Raw genomic sequence first — 24691 nt, forward strand, 5'->3', positions numbered from 1 at the left:
CAAGTCCCTGCAGTTTTTGTGGCAAGGTTTTTCAGAAGTGGTTTTTCATTGCCTCCTTCCTAGGGCTGAGAGAGTGACTGGCCCAAGGTCCCCCAGCTGCTTGTGCCTCAGGCAGGACTAGAACTCACGGTCCCCTGGTTTCTAGCCTGCTGCCTTAACCATGGCTTAATCAATTAGCCTAGCTTTCTGGGTTCATACAATACACTGAAACATAAACTATTCATATAGGCTGCGCCTGACTACTTAGCTTACATTAAAATAATACCTTTATTAATACTAATATTAGTAATTAATATATAACTTTTTTGTATGTGTGCTTTGATATATCCAGTATAGCAGTCTGCATTCTACAGTTTGTCTAATCAAAGAGTAGGTAACTTGGCCAATAAAAACTAAGTGTGGAACAGTGAGTATACTGTATATACTGAGCTTATTCCAATCATCTGATGCCAGAAGAAAGAGGTACTTGAAGACTCACACTGCTCCTTCCCATGTAAGTACAAGCTGTGTTTACATAACACTCTAGTCCTGTAGTTAGGTCAAACATGAATTTTTGAATTAACCCAGTTCCTTGTGTTTGCACAACACAAAGCCAAAACCTAGCCAACTGCATTTTAGCTGACTGTGAACAATGTTGAAAATCTACTACACTTTGGCTCTCTTTGCATGACATCCTTATACCTGGTAGCCTAATTAATCTAATTTTCTGGTTTTCTATGACACTGAACCATAATCTGTCTGTGCTGGCTGGATTCAAAATTGAGCCACAAAAGAATACAGTACAATAAAAATCCAAAGTTGGACCAACCAGTATTAGGATGTTGTCCAAATGCAAATATTGTATTAACTGAGAACTGATCCATAATCACTTTCAGGACTCACTTTCCAAAAAGAAGACACTTTATAGTGCATCATTGTAAAAGGTTTTTTCATGGCATTTGCAGGAGTGTTGACATGTTTGATTTACTACAACGTCATTATCTTGCAAATTTTGACTCTCGTTTGAAAGACTACTACATCACTCCAAACAAGTTCTGCAGTTCTAAAGTTACTCAAGAAGACATTAAATCCAAATAACTACTTACCCAATGCAGTCATGGCAGACAACTGGAAAATATAAGGTTGTTCCAGCTAGTTAACAAGCATTATTTTGACTGATATCACTGCCTCCTTTAAGGCTGATATTTCCCAAAAAATCAGCTGTGGCCAAGTAGACTTATAGTTATTTCAGACCCTGATTTTGCCTGTTTGTTCCCAGAAGAGCAAACACCAATGAATATCTTTTCCCCTAACTCCAATTTAAAATTGGTCCCGCAAGGCAGAAATCAAGCAAGCTAATTAAAGGAGCTTTAATTCCATTTCAAAGTATTGGAGTAGTGATCCTTTCTTCTTTTCAAATGTCCATTTGCAATAAATGGGTCAGTGGACAATTCCAAGAACTGCATTAAACTGCCATATTGCATCCACTGTATGTGACAATGTGAAAACTCTGTTTAGTGCAGCTGATTTCAAAATGAATGCATTGGGTGAGGTCAATCATGAGTTTTTCTGTAATTAATGAAGAGGAAAATAGGCAGCAATTCTCAATGTGTATTATTCTAGATTGCACAAGCCCAGAATGGTATTCTATACTTTTTAATTTCCCCTAAACAGCCAATGGCTTAATATCCATAGGCTAAATCCTTTTTCTTAAAGGGTTCATAGGAATGAGTGTGTAATAACCTGGAGTTAGGTAGCTCCTTGTCTATCAGGAATCAAAGTCTCACAGTAGCTAACTGCACTAGGTATGTAATGCTATAATTTTTTCACATTGAATGTCACCTTCACAGTTATAGATGATGGTGAATACAATTTATATTAGCTTATACAAAAGGTGCATGGTTGCTAATATAAAACCTATCAACCAAGATATTTTTGATTGTTTTAATACTTCGGGAGGCTTACAAAGTCTACTAGAGTGTGGGGCTATATTAAATCTAATAAATCCTCATCATCATCTGTAAATCTTTGAGTATGTATGTGTGCGCATTTATCTGCAGATACTGTATACGTTAACAGGAAGCAATCTGCTTTACCGTTAAATCAGCCAGCAGGTCCATTTTGTAGTAAATAACCATGAAAAGTGAAGTTCCCATTTTAGTAAACATAGTTCAGCAATGTTAAACTTATACATAGTTCAGCAATGTTGCAGTTTTGTACACATGGTTCAGCATTGATTTATAGAGAAATTGTCATGAATGGCCCCTGCCTAGGTGCCATCCTGACATGGTGCCAGCGGAAATCAATCGACAGTTAAATTATAAAGGACTGGTGGACGTGCAGACAGGGAAGAGCTGATGGTGTTTCAGCACCTTGGACCAGCAGGGCCCCCGGACAGGAGAGGTGCGAGATGAGAGGTGACACCAGATGAAAGGAACTCTTGGGAGGAGGAGGGAACATGAATGTATTTATGCTGACAGCTGGAAACTGCAATCATTTGAATCTTTAGTTTGCTTTTGGATCACTGCTTAATAAAATCCTATCTATCTATTCCTAATCAGTCGGGGTCAAAAGTGTTGGTTATTGGCAAGGGATTGGGGCCATGACCGACATGCGCTTTTAAAAACTTGATACTGTCTTTTTAAATATGCTGATGCTGGTCAAACAAAAGTGTCATCTGAAATACTGAAATCCCTATAAATGAGGTGGACTTGAGTCTGTACAAATACCATCAATAGTAATGTCCAAGATCACTATTTTAGCCAGTCATTCTTGTCCTTATTTCATGATTTTATCACAACTAACCAAAGAATTTATACAGACCTTTTAAGAACACAAGCAGTCCCCTGCTGTCTAGTCCAGCAGTCTATTTTCATGAACTGCACAAGAAAGCCCACTAGCTTCCCAGCAGATGGCCTTCAAATTGCAGCCACACTGCCATCAAGGCTAACAGCCATTGATCCCCATGACTTTCATGAATTGGTCCAACCACTTTTTGAAGCCAACCAAGATGTCAGGCAGCACCACATCTTGTGGCAGGGAATTCCAAACCTTAATTATGTGTTGTGTAAAAAGATACTTCCTTTTGTCTGTCTTGATGCTTCCAGGATTCAGTTTTATTGGGTGACCTTTGATTCTAGTGTTGGATGCACTGTCAAAACCTTCATTGAACTGTTTACCATTACTCCAAGATCTCCTCAGTTTACCCAATCATTTTCAAAATGGAATGAAAGTTAATTATCAAGTTTGGATTTAGAAGGTATTGAAGACTCCAGAATCTCCAATTACAATAATCTGAGAATCATATTATCAGATGGCAATATAAAATCTTCTGGTCATTGATAGATCACAATTTCCCTTTAGCCGAAGTAGTAAAACTGAGATACTAATCACTGCACAGTTTTTTGAACTACAGTTAAATAAAAAGTGATCTTAACAGAACTATGTAGTTGGTACTTATCTCCCTCTTGATTATGTCTGTAATAAAATGTTATGGGTTTTACCAATGAAGTATAATAGTTAAGGATATTGTTGATAGGAATCAGGGTGAAGTCCCCACTTGCTCATACAGTTCACCAGGTGACTTTGAAGCAGTCACTCTCAGCTTAACCTCTGTCTGTGTTCCTAGATGACAGGTAGGATGGACGGATGGACGATTATGTATATGTATATAAAAATAAAACCAAGATTATGTTCATTTTTAATTTAAAATGTTGGGGGGAACAAATTGGTACAAAAAGTAACTTTCTAAAAAAAACCAAAAACACCTTTTAAAAGTTCATATAACATGCATCTTATTTTATGTTATTTTTTACATATCTTAACAAGTAACTCACACACCATTATATGGGCCAAAAATACTGCTGATATCACATATTTGTAGATCTCAAAACTTGTTCTGCAAGTGTATTTTAAGTCTAAAATAAGCCTTTAGAAAATCCCTGGAAAGAGTCGGTATGGTACTGCATCAGTGTATCTCTTCCAGTCCTTGCCATACTTGTTGGAGCATCGATGTTCATCCCTAATGCAGCGGTGGACCAGGAGAATGGCCATGAAAAGTATGTAGAAGTAAGGAAGAATATGATCAAGACCACAACAGAGGCAGTATGCCAGGGAGCCCATCAAGTCTCCAGTATAGTTAAAATGGCGGGCCATACCCCAGAATCCTGAAACCAACAGTTTACTGTAGTGTTTAGTCCCGCTGGCTGATGTGTAGACACATTCAATATATTTGGGTTTCTTGCCCCAAATTTTACAGTTGCCATCAGTGTGACGGAAGAGATCTTTCTGATGATTGGCCATTCTGAAAACATAGTAGCCCACAAAACCCAGTAAAAGAATTCCAAATGCGTAGCTGGTAGCAAGTTGGACAGGATGATAGACCAGGTACAACCCCTGAGGTAAAAAAGAGAATGAAAAAAAATGGTAAACAAATTGTCACATTTAATCAGCACTCTTCCTTTACAGCATACAGATGATTAATTAAGCCCCAAGTCAGTATCAACTCTTAACAACCACATAGACTTTCTCCAAAATATCTATCCTTGGCCTTGGTTCTCTCAATGGTGCATTCACCACTTCAAATGCAGGCATCTGCACACCATCATCCATAGAGCAATTCAAAGTGTTGATCTTGACCTTTAAAGCCCTAAATGGCTCAGGACCAGGTTACCTGAACCAGCACCTTCCCCCCTATGTACCCACCCAAGCTTTATCATCTAATGAGTCTCTCTTCCAGGCCCTCTGACCAAAGGAGATGAAGTGGGGTTCTACAAGGGAGAGATCTTCTTCTGTGGTGGCACCCCATTTATAGAATCCCCTCCTCAGAAAGGCTCAACTTGTGCCCACATTAGCATCATTTTGGTGCCAGGTGAAGACCGTTTTATTTTCTCTGGGTTTTAATAAGCTTTTAATTATATTTTAATGCTTTTTCACTACCTGCTGTGCTGTTGCTTAGTTTATATGGTGTTTGTATTTTGTATTTTATTTGATATTGTCATATATGTTTTCGCTCAGCTTATTTTGTGTGTGTGCGTTTTATTATAAACTGCTCAGAAAGCTTTGGCTATTGGGCAGTTTAAATACTTTAATGAAATAAATACAATTGTAATAATAAACAAACAGAAAGAAGCAAGGCCTCTGGTCACAGCCAAAATGTCTTAGAGGATCATCCCCCCTCCCCCTCCCTGGCCTCGGTCTCACAGCTGCTAAAGAATCCAAAGCTTAGGAGAGCAAATCTCAGAGAGGCCACATCTCTGTGCTTAACCAACCAGGTTTCATTAACGCATACAGGCCTTTGTGCTCATTCACAACCAAATGAGCCGAAGATCACCAGCAATATGGCCTTCTAAATCCAAGCCTGAGGCTGGAGGGTTGGAAAATTAGATTGGCACCAGACTACCAGACCCCGTTCCCTTGAAATGGCCAACCCACTGCCTCCTGCCATACTTCCCCTGGCCCATCACAATTGCAGTATGCACATTCACATCTTCTCCACATAAATGTCTTCCCTTCAGCCTATCCAGCAGAAGTGAGCTGCCTAATCATCAGCCAGTCTCTGGTCTCCTGACCATGCAACCCTTCTCAACCACTTTCACTCTCCCCCAGCTTCCGACTATGAAACCAAAGCCACTCTTGCTGGCCTGTGAACTTCCCCCACACTCACAATGATCACATTAATTCTTCCCCACACCCAGCAAACCATTTGGAACCACCATCCCACTGACCCCTATTACTGAACTTCATGGCTGTTCTGTTCTCTATTCTGGGGTGGGGGGGCACCTACTATTCTTCTCTGTCTCTCATCCAGACTTGGATTGTTCCTCCATAACAATAGAGTTCACCTTCCAATCACCAGTGACCACATGATGATTTCATCAGCCATCTCCAACACTTATCAACCACGGCAATCCTGGCCTGACATCTCAGCTATAGCCATTGATCTGCTAGCACACCAAGTACAGAATTGTGCCAAGTCCCCTTATTCCTAACACTACCACTTTGACCATCAACTCCAATCCATTCTACCCTCTTCACTATCCTTCCACATCTCTATCACCTTGCTTCTCATGGCTCCCCACTCTTCTTCTCACCATCTCCATTCACAGCTCTCTTCCCATACAACCTCACACCATCATCTTCATGTTTTTGTCTATTTTCTCATTTCTTCTACTTTGCCCCACTCTCATCAGTCTCTGGCCACTTCCTCCAAATTTTTTGAGTCTGTATCCTTCTTCTGTTCACATCCATATCTTCCTCTCCTCTACCAGGTCCATCCTCCAGACTGAGACCACCTTGACCTGGATGTACCCTTCTTTCTCTGAATATAATTCCCTCTCAAGCATTCTTCCATGGCCTCCACAACATTCACACCTGCCTTCAAGTATCCTCTCTGCAGCTAGTCTCCACCTACCATTCCCTGCTATCCGGGACTCCTGGGGTCATCCCACAATCTCAACCAGCATCCTTCTTCCTTTGTATTTTCCTCAGCCCTGGTTGGTCTCTGAAAGCCTGAGCTTTAGTTTTTGAACTCTGGCATGTAGACACCAGCCACTGGCCTCCAGCTACAACACAAACCATCAGCTTCCAGCCATCATTTTAGTCAACCTCCAATTGCCAGATAACTGCAACCACCATACCATAAGTTGCCCATTACCATCCCAAAACAATACTGTCACGGCAGTTCATTCCCTGCAGCAGTAGGCCCAAACTCTAAAAAAACCTCCCTAGACTTGACAGCCATAATGTTGCCTCAGGTGCTTTTTTAAAGGGGGGAAAAACACTATTGTTTCTAGAAGTAGTTGAATGCAAACAAGATGAATTACCTGTAGAGTATAGAGATACGGAAGCCACACACAGTCTCCCCAGGCAAGATACCATCCAAAATGTTCATGGGCGATATCAATTGTTTTTAAATACCAAGTTTCATTCCAGAAAAAGTCCAAAACATATAGACCCTGAAAAATACACACATTATCTTACAAAATGAGCATGTGAATAAATGCTATCCTTCTTGAGGAGAGGCTCAAATTTATCTAGATATATAATGCAAGCCATGGTTTTTTGGATTGTGCTTACACAGGATTAAGGATTACAATTCTAAATTAATGGTTATCTATCACCACTTTCATAAAGCCCTATAGTTGATGATTATGATGCTCTATAGATAATGTCCTCTTTAATTTAATTCTTTATTGTAAGTTAGTTCCTAATTATTACTATACTGCCACAATACAGGAACATTCCAAACACAATCTGCCAGTATATTGAGTTATAAATCAGAGACTTCCAACGTTTGCATGATGGCAGGAGTGGAAAAATGAAGGGAAAAAAATCATCATTCCAAAAATCACAGGTGTTAGCCATCCCACTGTGAAATCTTATGTAAGAGTATTATCTTGTGAGCTCTTGCATGAGATTTTGCTATTCTCATATGAGAACCTATGAGATTTTGAGGTAGAAATCAACATCTTGAAAGATTTCACAATTCCATGAAAAGTTGGTCATTATTTTGTGAAGAATAGCTTGTAAATTGTGGTACTGATATAAGGAAGAATGTTGGTATTCTTCAACTATGGTGGTCCTGAAAGAATTAACAGCCTGATTAAACTGCAGCCAGATATAGAAGTGGTATGTGTATATATGTACATGTGTGTGTGTGTATACACATACACACACACACTTAGAATGTATACTTAGAATGTATCACCTGAGGAAATGAATTGGGAAAGAATTATTGTTGATAGCATTTAACTTTAATATCCAGATGCTAATGCTTACCTGTAGGACATTGACAAGTAGCATAGAGTTAGTGACTTGTCCATACAGTTCGTGTTGTTTCGCAGCATAGGATAAATTAATCAAAGTCCATGCTACAATACCAGGTCGGCCATTGAAAAACAATTTGAAATCAAACCACTTTCCCAAGCGTGGATTAAGTTCAATTCCCATCATGAAGTCATAGAAGAAATTGTCAGTGAATTTGCTAAAATAGAGTATTAAGAGTATAAACAAAAGTTTACTATAAACCAATTTTAAAACCAAATGAAATTGCAAGAACACTCACAAACGAAATGGGCATAATTACTGATTAATCTAATGGAAATATTTGACTTTAATTACAGATCTATTTTTATTTAAAATATTTATAGCCTGCTCATTGTAATGGGAAGAGGGAATAACCTTGATGAACAGGAGGAAGAGCCACAACCAAGACAATGATCACATAAATGAAATCTGAGTCTAGGGCAGAAATGTAATTTAAGAAAATGTCTCAGATGTGATCCTCCCTATCTCTGTTTAGGATAAAGGCAGAGAGGGGGGAAGTGCATTCAGACTTGGAAGATTCTGTTACTGTAACCCTATAATAAAAGTAGTATTAGCATTCGTAACTTTGGTTTCCTTGCCTGGTCTACCTTGAAGGGCTGACACTCATTACCAAGAGGATCTTGTTGCATTAAAATCCTTAAAAAAATAATCAGACCAAGTAAAAGAAATAATAAAAACCCCACAGTAACAAGCAAGTAACACCAACAGCAGCACTTAAAGAGACTAAAGATACTATTGGGTTGTGGATGTGAAATCCTGAATGTGAAAGTAAAAAGCCAGTTCTTCACTTGACCCCAAAAGGCAGGTAATATCAGCATTGACCTGGCTCCAGTGTAAATATTGAGGAGGGCTCCCTTTACAGAATTTAACAGCCAGGCAGGTAAAGCACTCCTTCAAGTATTGGGGTCCTAAATTGTGAAGACCCGTAAACATTATTACTAGAACCCTGATGAAGGACAGACAAAATATAGATAGCCAGAGCAGTTCTTTCAGGACCAGTGTTATATAATCTCTGAAGAGTATTCCAAGGAGTAGCTCATGATTGTAAATTCTGAGTCTTCTTTAATGATAGACATGTGTAGAACATGTGACAGTAATCCAAATGGGAGGTAATCAGACGGTGGAGTATGGAGGCCAGCGCATCCCTGTCCAGAAAGGGTGATAGTTTTCAAGACTAGGTAGATACAGCTAGATAAATGCATTGTATTGTTGATGTGACAGAGATAGAGGTAAATCCAGGTATATACTAAGGCTGTATATCTGCTCTGCCCAGGGTGGGGAACCTACTTAAATTCTGGCCCCACAAGCTATCAATTCATAGTGTCTCCATTTTGTCAGGATTCAGCTTTAACATACTGAACCTCATCCAGGCCATTACAGCATCCAATCCAACATCTACAGTGCCTTACCTGATTCTGATGACAGGTAGGAATATAGTTGGGTGTCATCAGTATACTAGTAGCACCTAACCCCAATCCCCTGATGACTCAGTCAGCAGTTTTATATAAATGCTAAGCAACAAAAGTGACAGCCTACAAGACTGAACACAAGCATCGTAATGCTGCTCTCTGGAGCTGATTTGGGAGGTAGCAGAAAATCTACTGAAGAAGAATGTTCAGCCCTTGATAATCCATTCAGAAAGATACCATACCAGTGGTATCAAATGCTGCTAAACTATCTAGGACCTGTATCAACAGAATTGCACTTCTCCGGTCTTTCCCATAGAGCAGATCATCTGTCAGAACAAAAGTTTCAATGCCAAAACCAGACCTGGTATCAAAGTGGAATGGGCCCAGATAATTTATATCCTTCAAGAATGCATGAAACTGAAAAATCACCACCTTCTCAAGAACCATGGCCAAAAAGAAGATATTGGAAATAGGGCAAATAGTTCTAGGCATATCCTCTTTCAGAATGGCTGCATTACTGCTTCTTTCAAGGCAAGGGACACTTCTGATATAAAAACATGGTTATTCTATTAGACCCCCAATTAGAAGAACTTAATACTCAAGATGGCCAAAGACAGAATCTGTATGTGATAGGCTGAGCAGATGCAGATGATATGCCTACATCCTCAGACCTTAGGAACTGAAATGACATGCTTAGATGTTTATGATCTTAAGTGGCAAGTAAAAGTACAACAGCAAGAAGGACAGAGAAGTAGCTACTGGATTAATTAGCTTTGCTGATCAGAATGAAACATTCAATGTTCATCAAATTAACTATTATATTTACAGTAATATAAGTAATACCAACATACCAGTCCTTTGCATTAGAGGGGAAAAAGCAGGCCTTTAACCATGTAAATATGGACATTGAATAGCCCAGAATATTCGCACACCACAAGAGTGGAATCCAATTGTCAAAAATGATGGTGGGTGAGAACCACTGGAAGTAATAAACATTTGCAAACCAGAGGGTATGTGTTATGAGCCAGGCCTGTAGTCCATTAATCTCATATTTGAGTGCTACACCTGAAAGGAAACAGATTATTATTGTTGTTGTTATTGTTGCTATTAAGATTCAGAGGCTGTCCAATTCCAGAATAATTTTGGATGGCTAACTGTTAAGAAATAGAAAACAATAGGACTGCTGGTGGAGGCATCGTGAGCTAAACACCACCACAACTGTGGCCAAGACTGAAGAACCAGTGAGTAGACTGGTTCTTCAGAACATCTCCGGAAAAGGAGAGGACAGGAGATAGCACACATGTGCTCCAGATGGCTGCTCCTCACGAGCAGACCACAGGACAGAGGTCCCCTGCGAGTATGGGTGCCGAAGGCAAAGGGATCGATCATCAAGTTCTAACTGCGGTGGAGCATTTGAAAGGACACTAAGTTTGCTAACCTCACTTCTAATCTCTTTCGGAAATTGCCTATTTAACTATCTTAGGGCTATTAGACATCTTCAGAATGACAAGGTTGGAAAGCCATCTGGTGAGTTTATTTTTATTTCTCAACAAAAGATAAATTAACTATACATTTAAGAACTTAAAGTATTTGAAATAAATGGCAAAAAGCTAAATAAGCTTTTGAACCAAGAATGTTATAAATGAATTAAGGGTCCAGACTAAATGGAAATATTGAAACTTTTACTATAAGATTTTGGAACTAACTACATAAAGTAAACAGCTTTTCATGGGAACTATTTAGTCTACTGTAAGTCATAACTGTCATGAGTGCCGTTGAGCTAAAGTCATCAGCGCAATGGCACACATGACAATGGCAAGGAAATAGGTGAAGGGGTACAAGATAAGTAGCCATCAACCCACAACGACTAACGGCCAACAAACAATAGCTAAACGGATCACGGAGCACACCCAAGCCATCAGCGGCAATACAACGGGGATCGCCCAGCTGAAAGCAATCAGCAGAGGAATGGGAAACCTGATGATGGGCGATCCCGGAAACCCTCACCCACCGGCAGAGCAACGTATTGGACAAAGGGGGGTGACGTGACCGTGAGCGAGGGGGCGCTGACCGGCGCGGGGTATTTAAATCCCGCACCGGCGCGCTCCTGTCACTCTCAGCTTTTTTCTACCAACGCTGTACCTGCCCTGCAAATAAATCAGAGCCTGATCCGCGAACCAGTGTCTGAGTGTTATTCAGAGGTAGGCAGCGCATGACATAAAGCTGAGAGTCATAAACTCCGCCTCGCCGAGCCCCACCGGACGACAACGAGCCGCGGGAGGAATAGACGGCGAGAAGACCAGCAAGATGAGGCCGGAGCGGCGCGGGCAAGGAGGGCGAGCCGCGCGGCAAGAGACAGAGGAGGACCGACCAAGGCCAGAGGCACCGCGGACTCCCGGAGCCATGGATGCCCACCCCACCCGACCCGAGCCTCAGCTCCAACCCCAAGGGGAGATGGCGACGGAGGCAACCCGACCGCGGGAGGGAGCAGCACGACTTCCGAAACCAGCGGAGGACCCCGCGCCCCACATCGCACCCCAGCAACGGGCGTGGAGCGACAGCCCAATGGCGGTCAACACGGAGGAGGACGACGGAGACACCCAGCAGACGGCGGAGGAAGCGGACCCGCGGCAGAGGGACGATGAACCCCGCCGGCAACCCACCCCCGAGGACGCGCCAACGGAACCGGCCCCAGCGGCGGAGCGGGCTGTGGACGAGGAGGCACGAGCTGAACTCGCGGCCATGCGGGCTCAACTGACGGAACTCCGGACCATGCTCCAGTCGCTCATGCCCCCCGCGCCACCCAACGACGTCCCCGCACAGGCCCACACCCCGAGCGAAGCACCGAACCCACACGGGCCAGCGGAGGGTCAGCAGACGGCACAGGCGGCCGACACCACACCCCGGGAAGCGAGAGGCGGGGCCGCACAAAACGCCCGGGCCCCAAAGGACTTCCCCATCTTCTTCGATGGGACCCCCACAAAACTCTCGTTTTTTGTGACCAACGCTAGGGAGTTCATGGGGAGGCACGGACACTCCTATGACTCCGAGGCCGACAAGATCGCCGCCGTGGCGATCAAACTCCAAGACAGGGCGGCGGACTGGTACGTCCAACTGTACGAGTCCAGCTCCCCCGCCCTCGCCACCTTCCCTGCTTTCATCAATGAGATGAAAAACTACTTCGAAGACCCCCTAGCCAAAGTAAGGGCGAAAAGCGCACTCCAAAGACTTAAACAGGGCACACGCACGGTCCCTGACTATGCCCTGGAGTTCAAAGCCCTCGCGGGGAAGGTCAGCGACTGGTCCGAGACCACCCTGCTGGAAATGTTCAAAAGGGGGCTCAACCGCGACGTTCTCCAATGGGCCCTCTACCGCGACGACCCAGAAACGCTACACGGGTGGATCCACCTCGCGGGGAAAGCCGAACATGCGCACCGCACCTTCCTCATGACAACCACGGAAGACACAAACTATGCCGGGAAAAAGGTACCCGCACCACACGGGGGGATGGCCGGCCCCATATACCCGAAAAAGAAGTTCAACCGGGAGCCCTGCGGGAGGTGTGGCAAATTAGGGCACAAGACGGTGGATTGCTTCGCCAACCGACCGCCGACCAGCGCGCCCAAACCCACTCCGAAAATTAGCCCCAAACCACCCAACCCGGGGCCGCCCCCTCACCGCCGAATGACCGTGGCCACAGCGACACCAGAAGAGGGCTGGGACGCTTACTGGGGGGAAGAGGACAACGCAGACCCCGACCAGCCGGCGGGAAATGCTCCCCGCTTGCCCTGAAACGCGTGGCGAGGCAGGCGGTGGGACAGCAGCGCGGACCACCTCAACGAAACGATGAAAGCCCCGTAATATTGGCAGCAATTAAACTTTCTGCTGGCAACGGAGCCACCACGGCCGCGGCACTAGTGGACTCTGGGTGCTCAAAAAACCTCATCCACCCCGACCTAGTCGCCAAACTCGACCTCCGCTGCTTCCCCCTCCCCACGCCGCTGGCATTCCACCAGCTGGACAGCTCTACAGCGGGAGGGAAACCAGCCACGCTACAAACCGAGCCGGTCACCCTGCAAATGGGCACTCACACCGAGCGCACATCGTTCGTAGTCACGCACATCGGACGGCCCATTGCAGTCCTGGGGATGCCATGGCTCGCGACAAACAACCCGCGGATCAACTGGGAGACCCGCACCTTCACATTCGGCGACGGCGAGTATCGAGCACCAGTTCCAGCGGGCAGAACCAACCCCACGGTAGGACGAGCGGAGGCGACCACACAAGACAACGCCGCTACCACAGCAGACCTACCAGAACAATACGCCGACTTCTCCGAGGTCTTCGGAGAGGCAGAAGCTGACCAACTACCCCCCCACCGCAAGACGGATTGCCGGATCGACCTACTGCCCGACGTCCCCTTACCTAGACCAAAGATCTATTCGATGACCCCGAAGGAGATGGCAACCCTCCGGGAGTTCATCGATAAAAACCTAGACAGGGGATTCATAGAGCCAGCATGCTCACCGGTCGGAGCCCCCGTCTTATTCCGAGAGAAGAAAGACGGGACCCTACGGCTCTGCACCGACTACCGGGGCTTAAACGCGGCTTCCCTGTCCAACAAATACCCCTTACCCCTGGTGAAGGACATGCTCGCCCACCTGTCCATGGGCAAAGTCTTTTCCAAACTGGACCTTCGCGAGGCGTACTATCGCATCCGAATCAGGGAGGGGGACGAATGGAAGACGGCGTTCAACTGCCCCCTAGGCGCTTTCCAGTACAAAGTACTGCCCTTCGGACTCGCGGGGGCCCCTGGGGTGTTCATGCAGCTCATCAATGAGGTACTGCATGAACATCTGTTCAAAGGGGTCCTGGTCTACATCGACGACGTCCTTATCTACACAAAAACGCACGAGGAACATGTGACCCTAGTCAGGCAAGTCCTAGACAAGCTCAGAAGGGCGCAGCTCTATGCCAAGCCTACAAAGTGCGAGTTTCACAAAGAGCGCCTAGACTATCTGGGGTACCGAATCTCCGGGGACGGCATCGAAATGGACCCCGCAAAAGTCGAAGCGGTGCTAAACTGGGAGCGGCCCCGCAACAGACGGCAACTACAGAGCTTCCTCGGATTCGCGAATTTTTACAGGTCATTCGCCCGGGGGTTCGCTGAGATAGCCCTCCCCTTAACGGACCTCCTCAAAACCAAAGGGGTGGGGGACACCCGACGCGCCAAGAACCCAGGCACAGTGCTGAATTGGACTCCCGCGTGCCAGACCGCATTCAACAAGCTGAAAGCGCTGTTCACTACGGAGCCAATCCTCGTGCACCCGGACCCAGAACGGCCGTTCGTGGTCCAAGCCGACGCCTCAGACTTCTCCCTGGGAGCCATCCTGCTACAGAAAGACCCCACGGGACTCTTGAAACCATGCGCCTACCTGTCAAGGAAGTTCTCCGAGACAGAGAGGCGATGGCACGTCTGGGAGAAAGAAGCCTTCGCGGTGAAATCGGCACTAGAGACATGGCGACACCTACTCGAGGGAGCCACCCAACCATTCGAGGTCTGGACTGACCACCGGAACCTCGAGGCCCTACGAACGCCTAGACGCCTTAGCCCAAAACAGGTCCGATGGGCCCAATTCTTCAGCCGCTTTAATTTCCAGCTGAAGTTCATGCCGGGCAAAAAGAACTTCCTGGCCGACGCCCTCTCCCGACTGCCCCAAGACGAAGAGCCCGCCCCAGACACCATTGGGACGGTCCTATCCGCCTCGCAACTGGGGATGGCCGTGACCACCCGAAGCGGCGCACGGAGGCAGCTCGACTCTACGGCGCAGCCGACGGCGGGACAACCGGCGACGGAAAGAAGCCAACCGCAACTACCAGGGGGAATGCGCACGGACCTCGCCGCCGCCCTCAAAACCGACCCCTGGTTCCTGGCAAACCCCGACAAGGTAACGATGGCACAAGACCTGGCATGGGGGGAAGGCAGAATCTACGTCCCGGACTCGCAACGCCAGGCGATCTTGCATAGGTCACACGACGCCAAGCAAGCGGGACACTTTGGGTTCCTCAAGACCCTACACCTAACACGGCATCAATTCTGGTGGCCCGCGCTCAGGCGAGACGTAAAAACCTACGTGGCGTCCTGCCCAACGTGCGCTAGGGCCAAACGGGCACCAGGCAAACCCGCGGGGCTATTGCAATGGGTGGCAGAACCCTCCCGCCCATGGGAGGAAATCTCTATGGATTTTATAGTGGACCTCCCACCCAGCCAGAAGAAAACGGCCATTTGGGTGGTGAAGGACTACTTCTCAAAGCAGGCCCACTTCATCCCCTGCACGTCGGTCCCATCCTCACAACAGCTAGCCAAACTCTTCCTCATCCACGTGTACAGGCTACACGGATGTCCCGCACGTGTGGTGACCGACAGGGGCACACAGTTCACCTCCAAATTCTGGCGGGCCTTCCTGAAGCTGACGGGGACCCAACAGGCCCTATCTACGGCTTGGCACCCTCAGACGGACGGAGCCACAGAGGTTCTTAATGCCACCTTAGAGCAATTCATACGATCATATACTAACTACCACCAAGACGACTGGGCTGAACTGCTCCCGTTCGCCGAAGTCGCATACAACAACGCCGTCCACACGAGCACGGGGAAAACTCCGTTCGAAGTAGTCTCGGGGCGCGACTTCGTCCCCATACCGGAGCTACCTCAACCCCCGGAACCCCAGGTGGACGCTAGCGACTGGGGACGGAAGATCGCGGAAGCATGGCCAGTAATCACGGCGGCGCTGAAGGATGCACAGGCAGCCTACAAAGAGCAGGCCGACAAGCACCGGCGCCAACAACCGACGTTCCAGGCGGGGGATATGGCCTATCTATCCACCAAGTTCCTAAAGTCAACCCAACCCTCGAAAAAACTGGGGCCTAAGTACATCGGGCCGTTCCGAGTCACGCAAATAGTGAACCCGGTAGCAATACGCTTGGACCTGCCACACAACCTCCGGAGACTCCACCCGGTGTTCCATACCAGCCTCCTGAAACCGGCAACCACCTCCCGATGGCACCCAAGCACGCCACAGCCCGCACCGGTGATGATCGACGGGCAACACCACTTCGAGATAAGGGACATTCTCGACTCCCGCAAGCAACGAGGAACTCTACACTATCTGGTCAGGTGGAAACACTTCCCCCACCCGGAATGGGTGGCGGCGCACAACGTTAACGCGCCTGACCTGACCAGAGCATTTCACCGGGCATACCCCGACAAACCGCAACCAAGGTCAGCAAAACCAAACCCCCCCCCCCGCAGGCCCCCCCCCGCCTCCCGTGCCCCAAGGGAAAGGGCCCCCCCAAGCCCGCGACTTGGGTGGACCTCCCCCCCCGGGACTCACTCCCCCCGCCCCGGGCCCACGGGGTGGTGACAAACGTTCGCCAGCACCCTCCCCCCGCCCCCCGGCCGCGGGGGAGTGGCAAGCAAGTCAACAGGGCAACCTGGGGGCAACGCCCAGGAGACACAACAAAGGCGACGCACTTTAAATAAGAAAAAAGAAGGGCCCTACCTGGAGCTGAGAAGCACCCGACCAGCCACGCCTCTCTCCTCGCCGAACTGAGCCAAACAAACAGGGTGTGGCTGGAGCATGCACACGCCAGGTCAGGACCCGAGCATGCGCACCATGGACACACCCTGGGAAGGCACGTGGTAGAGGGAGGAGCAAAGGGAGGGGCGACAACTACTCCGTCGGTACTCCGCCGACAACTTTGAAAAAAAAAAAAAATGTGGCGTTTTGACAGCTCCACGGGGAAAACCCAGAAAACCGGGGGGGAACACTATTCGAAACGGGGGCAGTATGTCATGAGTGCCGTTGAGCTAAAGTCATCAGCGCAATGGCACACATGACAATGGCAAGGAAATAGGTGAAGGGGTACAAGATAAGTAGCCATCAACCCACAACGACTAACGGCCAACAAACAATAGCTAAACGGATCACGGAGCACACCCAAGCCATCAGCGGCAATACAACGGGGATCGCCCAGCTGAAAGCAATCAGCAGAGGAATGGGAAACCTGATGATGGGCGATCCCGGAAACCCTCACCCACCGGCAGAGCAACGTATTGGACAAAGGGGGGTGACGTGACCATGAGCGAGGGGGCGCTGACCGGCGCGGGGTATTTAAATCCCGCACCGGCGCGCTCCTGTCACTCTCAGCTTTTTTCTACCAACGCTGTACCTGCCCTGCAAATAAATCAGAGCCTGATCCGCGAACCAGTGTCTGAGTGTTATTCAGAGGTAGGCAGCGCATGACATAACAGAGATTAGAGACCTTATGATTTAAATTAGACACTAGAGGAGACTAAAGATTCCAGGCAAAAAGAAAAAAATGCCTTTGGTTTTGAAAGGATTGCAATTTACAAAATGACGCAAAACATAACATCTGAAATATTAAAGAAGATCTTTGAAGAATGGGGCCAGAAATTAGAAGCCACAATATTAACCATATAAGTAATGATGTCTGCTTCTATGGATAGACTATGTTTAAAGGATGTTACCGAAGGAATGACATATGTGAACCAAATCTTACTTGATGCAGAAATAGTGGAATCAGAAATATTGAATTAAAAAAAATGTGGATTCCAAGATAGAGAAGTAGTGGAAATACAAGTGGCAGGCTAAGAGAATGACCCGGATAAGGACTCTTTACTGGATATACAGTACAACAGAAGCTGGATGAAGTTTTAAAAAATTAAAGGGGGAATGCAAATGATAAACCAAGAGAATGACCTGGATAATGTCTTTTTATTGGATTTACAAAAGAGACTTGTTAACGCCTCGAAAAAGCCTTTGCAATGGGACAAAGAAGAATTGAAGAGATTAAATCCTACAACAATATTTGAATGAACTAAAGATTAAGATTTTCAGAGGTAAAAAGCGGCTTCCAGGGGAAGAAATAGAGGACTGAAGATGGCTCCAAAAACAGCTGACAACCACAGTGGAATGAAGAGCAATTAGACTGGCCTTCGATAATTGCTCTCTGGATAAGGAGTGTTGAGATCACCCGTAAGTGCTCCAGACAGCTGCTCCTCATGAGAAGACCACAAAATAGTGGCCTCTTCTGGGTTTAGTGCTCTGGGAGACAAGGGAATAACCATCTTGCTCAAACTGTGGTTGGTGCCTTTGAAAGGACACTAACTTCACATACTTCCTTTTCTAATCACTTTTGGAAATTGTTTGTTAACTGCTTTTCAGCTATTAGGAACCTTTGGATCAACAAGTCTGAAAATACTGGGTGAATTTCATTCAATCCTTAGCGAAAGAAGTTTTACTACAAGTTTAAGAACTTGAAAAATATTTTTTTGAAATAAACAGCAAAAGGGTGATTAAAACTTTGATTTCAGAAAGTTACAAACAGACTAAGGGTCCAGATAAATTTGAAATAAGATTTTGGAATTAATTATAAAGAATCCTTCCCGTGGGAAAATGCTTTTCTTTAATTTATAAAAAATATAATAAGATTTTAAAAACCAGACACTAGAGGGAACTAGAGGACTAAAGGTTACAATTAAAGGAGAAGAACACTCAAACTTGACTTACTAATACAGAATGAAACAAAATATTCTAACATTGGACAAATTGAAGTATATTTTGAACAATGGACCCCGAAGTTAATTTTAATAGTTTCTGCCTCTACTGACAGACTGTGTCTAAAATATGTTATGGAAGAGGAACAAGTTTTACCTAACAAGATTAAGACTGAGATGAAAGTGGATTTAAAAATGACAGGGTACAAGAATGACATGGAAAAAGATGTCACATTGGATATTGAAAGAAACTGGCTGATGTCTTAATAATTAAAAGAGATATACTAACAACAAACCAAAAAAGTAACCTGGAGAATTTTCCTACATTGGATTTACAAGAGAGCCTTGTTAAGTTTTGAAGAATCATGTGAAAAGGGACAAAGAAAAAATGAAAAATCAAGTTCTACATTATTCGAATGGACTAAAGATTAAGATTGTTAGAAGCAAAAGGAAGGAATATAAAGTTGGTTTATTTGATCAAGGTTAAAATATATATATTGTTATCTCTAGTAAACCTTAATTGATTTTTGCTGACATCAGGACTGAAATGACTAGGCTTTAAGGATTTGTTTATAGATAAGGGATGGGATATGGGAAGAAGAGATCATTTGTTATATTTTAAGAGGTGATAAATTACCAAAATTGTTTATACTTGTTGTAATAAAGGTGGGATGTCACTTCTTTATATTTTTTTCTTTTTCTTTATTCTTCTTTCCCTTTTCTCTTTTCTCCTTTTTTCCTTCTTTTCTGCACTTTCTACTCCTTTTTATTCTATTTTTTTCAGTTTGTATTAGTTTTTACTGTTATTATAGTCTTTAATAAAATTACTATTAAAAAAGATTATCATGGGTAAAAGGAGGGAATATAAAGCTGGTTTATTTGATCAAGGTTAAAATAAGATGTTTTTATGAAATTCTGGCAACCCTTTATGGACATTTTGCTGACACCAGGATTGAGAAGTTGATCTCTTATGGATTTGCTTATAGATAAGGGATGGGATATAAGAAGAAGAGATATCTATTTGTAACATTATAGGGGGTGAAGGGCTACCAAACTTGTTTATACTTGTGATGAAGATTGGAAATCACTTCTTTACATATTTTTCTTTTTTTCTTTCTTCTTTTACTTTCTTTGCACTTTTTACTCTTTTTACTTTCCTTTCTCTCTTTGAGTTTAGTTTTTATTAGTTTTTATTACTATAATTAAAATCTTTATCTCTATCTATCTATGAAATAGAAAACAATAAACAGACAATCCTATGCATACAGACAAACCACATCAAGTGAGTTGCTCAGGGTACAGTCTTGTGAGGTTATCTGGACTGAATTCATTTTTGTGATGCCCAAGTTTTGTGATGTGGACAAGGTCTTCCAATATGTCAGTCCAGCTACCTGTCTGTTAAAGCAGCTCATGAGGTGAATGGATAGGTCCATGTGGTGGTGGTACCACTGGCCTTGAAGGAGGTAATGGTATGTACCTTCCTCCTGGACGCCTCCATTTTGGATAACTATTGACCAGTTTCCAATCTTCCTTTTTGGGAAAAGTGGTTGGGTGGCAGCTACAGAAGATCTTGGAGGAAATGGATTATCTATACCCATTTCAGTTGGGTTTCAGACTGGGTATAGTACAGAGACAGTGGTGGTTGAGTTTGCTGATGACCTCTGGTGGAGCCAGGATGGGTATGGTGCATCCATCCTTGTGCTCCTTGATCTCTCAGTGACTTTTGATACTATTTGATCATAGTGTCCTTCTGGACCAGATCCATGGGTTGGGAGGTACTGTGTTGCAGTGGTTCAACTCCTTCCTAATATTGACAGGAAAGGAGAGATTGCGCCCATGGCCCCTCACTTTTGGGGTTCCTCAGGGTTTGACACTTGTTCTCCTGTATAACATCTATATGAAACTGCTAGGTGAAGTCATCCATCAGTTCATGGTTCGGTATCATCAATACGCTGATGATATCAAGCTGTAAATCTCAACCCTGGACTGTGTAGGAGAAGCAGTCAATGTACTGACCTAGTATCTGGAGGCTGTTTTGGTCTGGATGGGGAAAAAGAGACTTTGGCTCCATCCAGACAAGACTGAATGATTGTGGCTCTTTGGCCCCCTTGGGGCAGGGACATTTCCACTGTTGGTCTTGGATGGGGTTGCAATTTTCCATTTAAAACTGGTGTACAACTTGGGTTCCTCCCGGACTCGCATCCCCTGCTCAGAGAGCAGGTGACAGTTGTGGCCAGGTAGTCCTTTGCATAGGTTCACCTCATGTGCCAATTGTGCCCTTTACTTACAGTGACCCTATTTTCTTGGAAAAAATAAAGGACAAACCTGAAAAAGGGGCAAATCTGAAAGAGGTTCATAAGGATAAAGAAAAAAATTGTTTATGTTTATAACTTTACTTTACGAAGGAAAATTCGAGAGCAAAACCAAGAAAATAAATAATTAAATTAAGCAAATCTAAAGGATAGCTTTCTGAAACAAAGAACTGTCCTTTATATTAAAGGACATATGGTCACTGTACCTTTACTTGACTGGGAGGCCTTTCAGATGGTCACTCACTGTAATGGTGTGTGGGAATGACCTTGTGGGATAGGGGGAAGACAAACAGTCAGGGGAATGGTCACATAAGACAGCGGTTCCCAACCTTTTTGGTACCAGGGACTGGTTTCGTGGAAGACAATTTTTCCACGGACCAGGGGGTGGGCGGGGACGATGGTTTCGGGATTATTCAAGCCCTTCCTCTTTTTCCCAACATTTTATTCTTTTTCCTTCACACCATTTGGAGATAGCAGCCAATGGGCTTGCTTTCTGTGACAGGAGGCGGAGCTCAGGCAGTAATATTAGCGAGTGATGGGGAGTGGCTGTAAATACTCAGGCTGTAAATTTGCTCACTCGCCCACCGCTCACCTCCTGCTGTGTGGCCCAGTTCCTAACAGGCCACGGACTGGTACCGGTCTGCAGCCTGGGGGTTGGGGACCCTAACATAAGAGGCAGCTTAGCCCACAGAAGGAATGTGGACATGGGAAGTGTCTCAGAAGGGACCCTCCCTAGTTTCTTGAACTCTAAAGGTGAGGGGGGAAGAGGTGTTCTTTCAGACTTGCAAGGTTCTGTTTATGTAACCTTACAATAAAGTAGGATTAGTTCTTCTGGGTGTGCTTCCTATCTGGACTACCTCGCAAGGCTGACATGCCCTGGTCACGTTACAACTGGGTTACTCCAATGCGCTCTACATGGGGCAACCCTTGAAGACCACTGTACAGCTAGTACAAAATGCTGTGGTGTGAGCAGTAACAGGCACTTCACATTATGCCCATTGTCTCTGCTGCTATGTGAGCTGCATTGGTTGCAGTAGTCTTCTGTGTGCAATTCAAGGTGCTGGTTGCCATCTATAAAGCCCTTCAGGGCACAGGGCCTGGTTATCTAAGGGGGCGCTTAACTCCAATTGTTTCTGCCCACCTGGTACACTCAGGCAGAATGGGTGTCCCTTCATCCAGGTCCCTTCAGTTAAATGCTGCCATCTTGTAGGACTAAGGAAGCGTGCCTTCTCTATCATGGACAGCATTCCCCCGAGACACACCTTCCTGGGGTTCCGGAAGGCCCTTAATGCTGGGCACTCTTCCCAGGCCTGTGGTTAATGTGGTTGTTATTTATTGGTGGGGCTCCTGTCGTATTTTTGTACCCTCTGTACTCTTGGTTGTCTAGTTTTTTTAGTCTGGGCTGCCTGTTTATGTGGGTTTTGACAGTTTTACTTGGGCGGTGGTATTTGTGAGTGTCTGTGTGTGAATTTTATAAGCCGCCCAAAGTCTTCTAGATTGGACAGCCATACCTTATTGAATAAATTAAATAAAATTAAACACAACCAACAGGCGTTCACACAAACATCCTACTCCAAGGCTTGGGAGAACAGCCAAATTTTTAAAGACTTAAATTTAGGATGGAAATGGTGGCTCAATAGAGGCAGGAAAAAAAATGCTATGTGTAGGTCTGCATATCCTTGTGAACTCTGGAATGGTTTTTTCAGAAATTGTGATGCTGTGTGATCACAGTGATGTTTGTGTGATGCTTGCGATTACACTTTCTTCCACTTTTCTTACTTAAATCATACCCATTATGTTCATACAATCAAGCATCCCATTTCAATCACATAATACAGGCAACCATGTATTCCAATTCTTCTGCTTAATTATCAGCAGTTTTAATCCTGTATATACAGCCTCAACAATATACGTGATTTGTTATTTGGGGGAGGGGGAGAGGACTCATTCCTCCAGAGGCTTTGAAGAAGATAGACACGAGTAACAAGAGATGAATGTGGATATGTGTAGCTACAGTATTTATACTTCAGCTTATCAACAAGGTCTAAAGCCTTTCAAAACAGACATAAGCAACATTACACAGCAAGGAAAATTTGTTATTTTTAACAGAGAAAGACTTATTGGAGCAAATGAGGGTGAGAGTGAAATGTAGGCATTACAAGTATGGTAGGGATCAATGACTATACAATTTAATTAGCAACTTACTGAACGGGCAGAAACTTGTTCTGAGGCATTTTTCTCCAATTTTAATTACTTGAGGCAATAAAAATGATCTTACCAGCAGGTGAAATGGCACCTTCTTGCACTCCTCCTTTAAACCCAGGAAGAAATTTATGGCAAAAGTCAGGAATCATAAACAAAAATGCCTATAACAGAATGAATGTATGAGCCAACATCTTCACAAGTGACTTCCAGTTCCACAATAGAAGCATATGTAAGAGGATAAATTACAGATTGAGAATGTAATTATTTTTTTCACAACTGGCACTTATTCATATCCCAAGCTCCCATAATAATGTAGCTGTTTAAAAATGAAGCTGAAATATATACAACCCTGAACATTTTAGTATAGATCTGTGGAAAAGTGAACTCACCACCCTAACAAGATCATTTGGGGACACAGAGAACCTAATAGATGGAAGATCTAATTTTTGATCTTCCCTTTTTTGTACTGAAATTGTAAAAAACATTTAATTTCTAGCTGCTAATACCATGATCAGATATTCATGTACTGCCCAGAGTCCCTTTTCTGGGGGAGATGGGCGGTAACAAAATTTGAATAATAATAATAATAATAATATAGAAATTGTATAGAAATAAAAACAGAAGACTGAAGGTGAGCCTCTGTTAATTTATTCCAAATCACCATCTAGGTCTGGATGAGGAACCAATTGCCCTACAAATGTGGTTGAAATACAGCCCCTGGTATAGTCCACAAGCCTAGCCAACAGAAGTTTGGAAGTTTAGTTTCATAACATCTGGAAGACCACGAGTCTCCCATTTTATTCTGTTGGTCATAATCTTCTGGAGGTGTTGGAAACATAAAAGAGAGCAAGACAAAGAAATGCCTTAAAGAAACCAGGGATATCAGCTGTTAGGATGATTCCCAGCAGCACCCAAACACAATGCTATCAATAACTTATATTCCCACATTCTCACAAGCAGGGTCTCTAATTCTAGAACGTAGCTTTATCATCAAAATTAATTTTAATTCAAATAATTGTATTACAACAAGACACGTACCTGGAAAATTACCCAAGAAGTATAGAGGATTAGAGCTTTCCATGTGAAAGATGGTGTCTTGTCCCAGATATCCAAGAGGTGAACTCTTCCTGAAAGCAACTTAATGGCTGGCTCACTCAAGGAGCAATTGTATTGATCACATGACATTATAAAATAGTAGACGATAAAGGGGCAAGAAATGAGTAGAAGAATGATATTTATCAAGGAAAACCAATCAGCCTTCCTGAAACAGACACATAGAGATTATAACCCCCCCAAAAAACCCCAACCTCAAAACCCTACTGAAATGAAACAAGGCAGTTTAGTCTATGACCTGCTCTGAAGAGAATAATGAATTTGCA

General features: G+C 44.6%; 1 protein-coding gene across 1 annotated transcript in view; it reads right to left on the reverse strand.

The window, feature by feature from the left end:
* Positions 1–3662: 3662 nt before the first annotated feature.
* The window catches only part of DHCR7 (7-dehydrocholesterol reductase), a 38979-nt gene continuing 17950 nt past the window's right edge, over positions 3663–24691 (reverse strand). The window contains exons 3-8 of the mRNA XM_063289577.1: positions 24351–24573; positions 23386–23473; positions 10067–10280; positions 7759–7963; positions 6804–6935; positions 3663–4374 (exon numbers count right to left, since the gene is read on the reverse strand). Of these exons, the coding sequence (XP_063145647.1) occupies positions 3910–4374; positions 6804–6935; positions 7759–7963; positions 10067–10280; positions 23386–23473; positions 24351–24573 (1327 nt within the window). The 3' untranslated portion in view covers positions 3663–3909. The remainder of the gene's footprint in view (positions 4375–6803; positions 6936–7758; positions 7964–10066; positions 10281–23385; positions 23474–24350; positions 24574–24691) is intronic.

Source organism: Candoia aspera, chromosome 1, assembly GCF_035149785.1.
Source record: "Candoia aspera isolate rCanAsp1 chromosome 1, rCanAsp1.hap2, whole genome shotgun sequence".
Taxonomy (NCBI): domain Eukaryota; kingdom Metazoa; phylum Chordata; class Lepidosauria; order Squamata; family Boidae; genus Candoia; species Candoia aspera.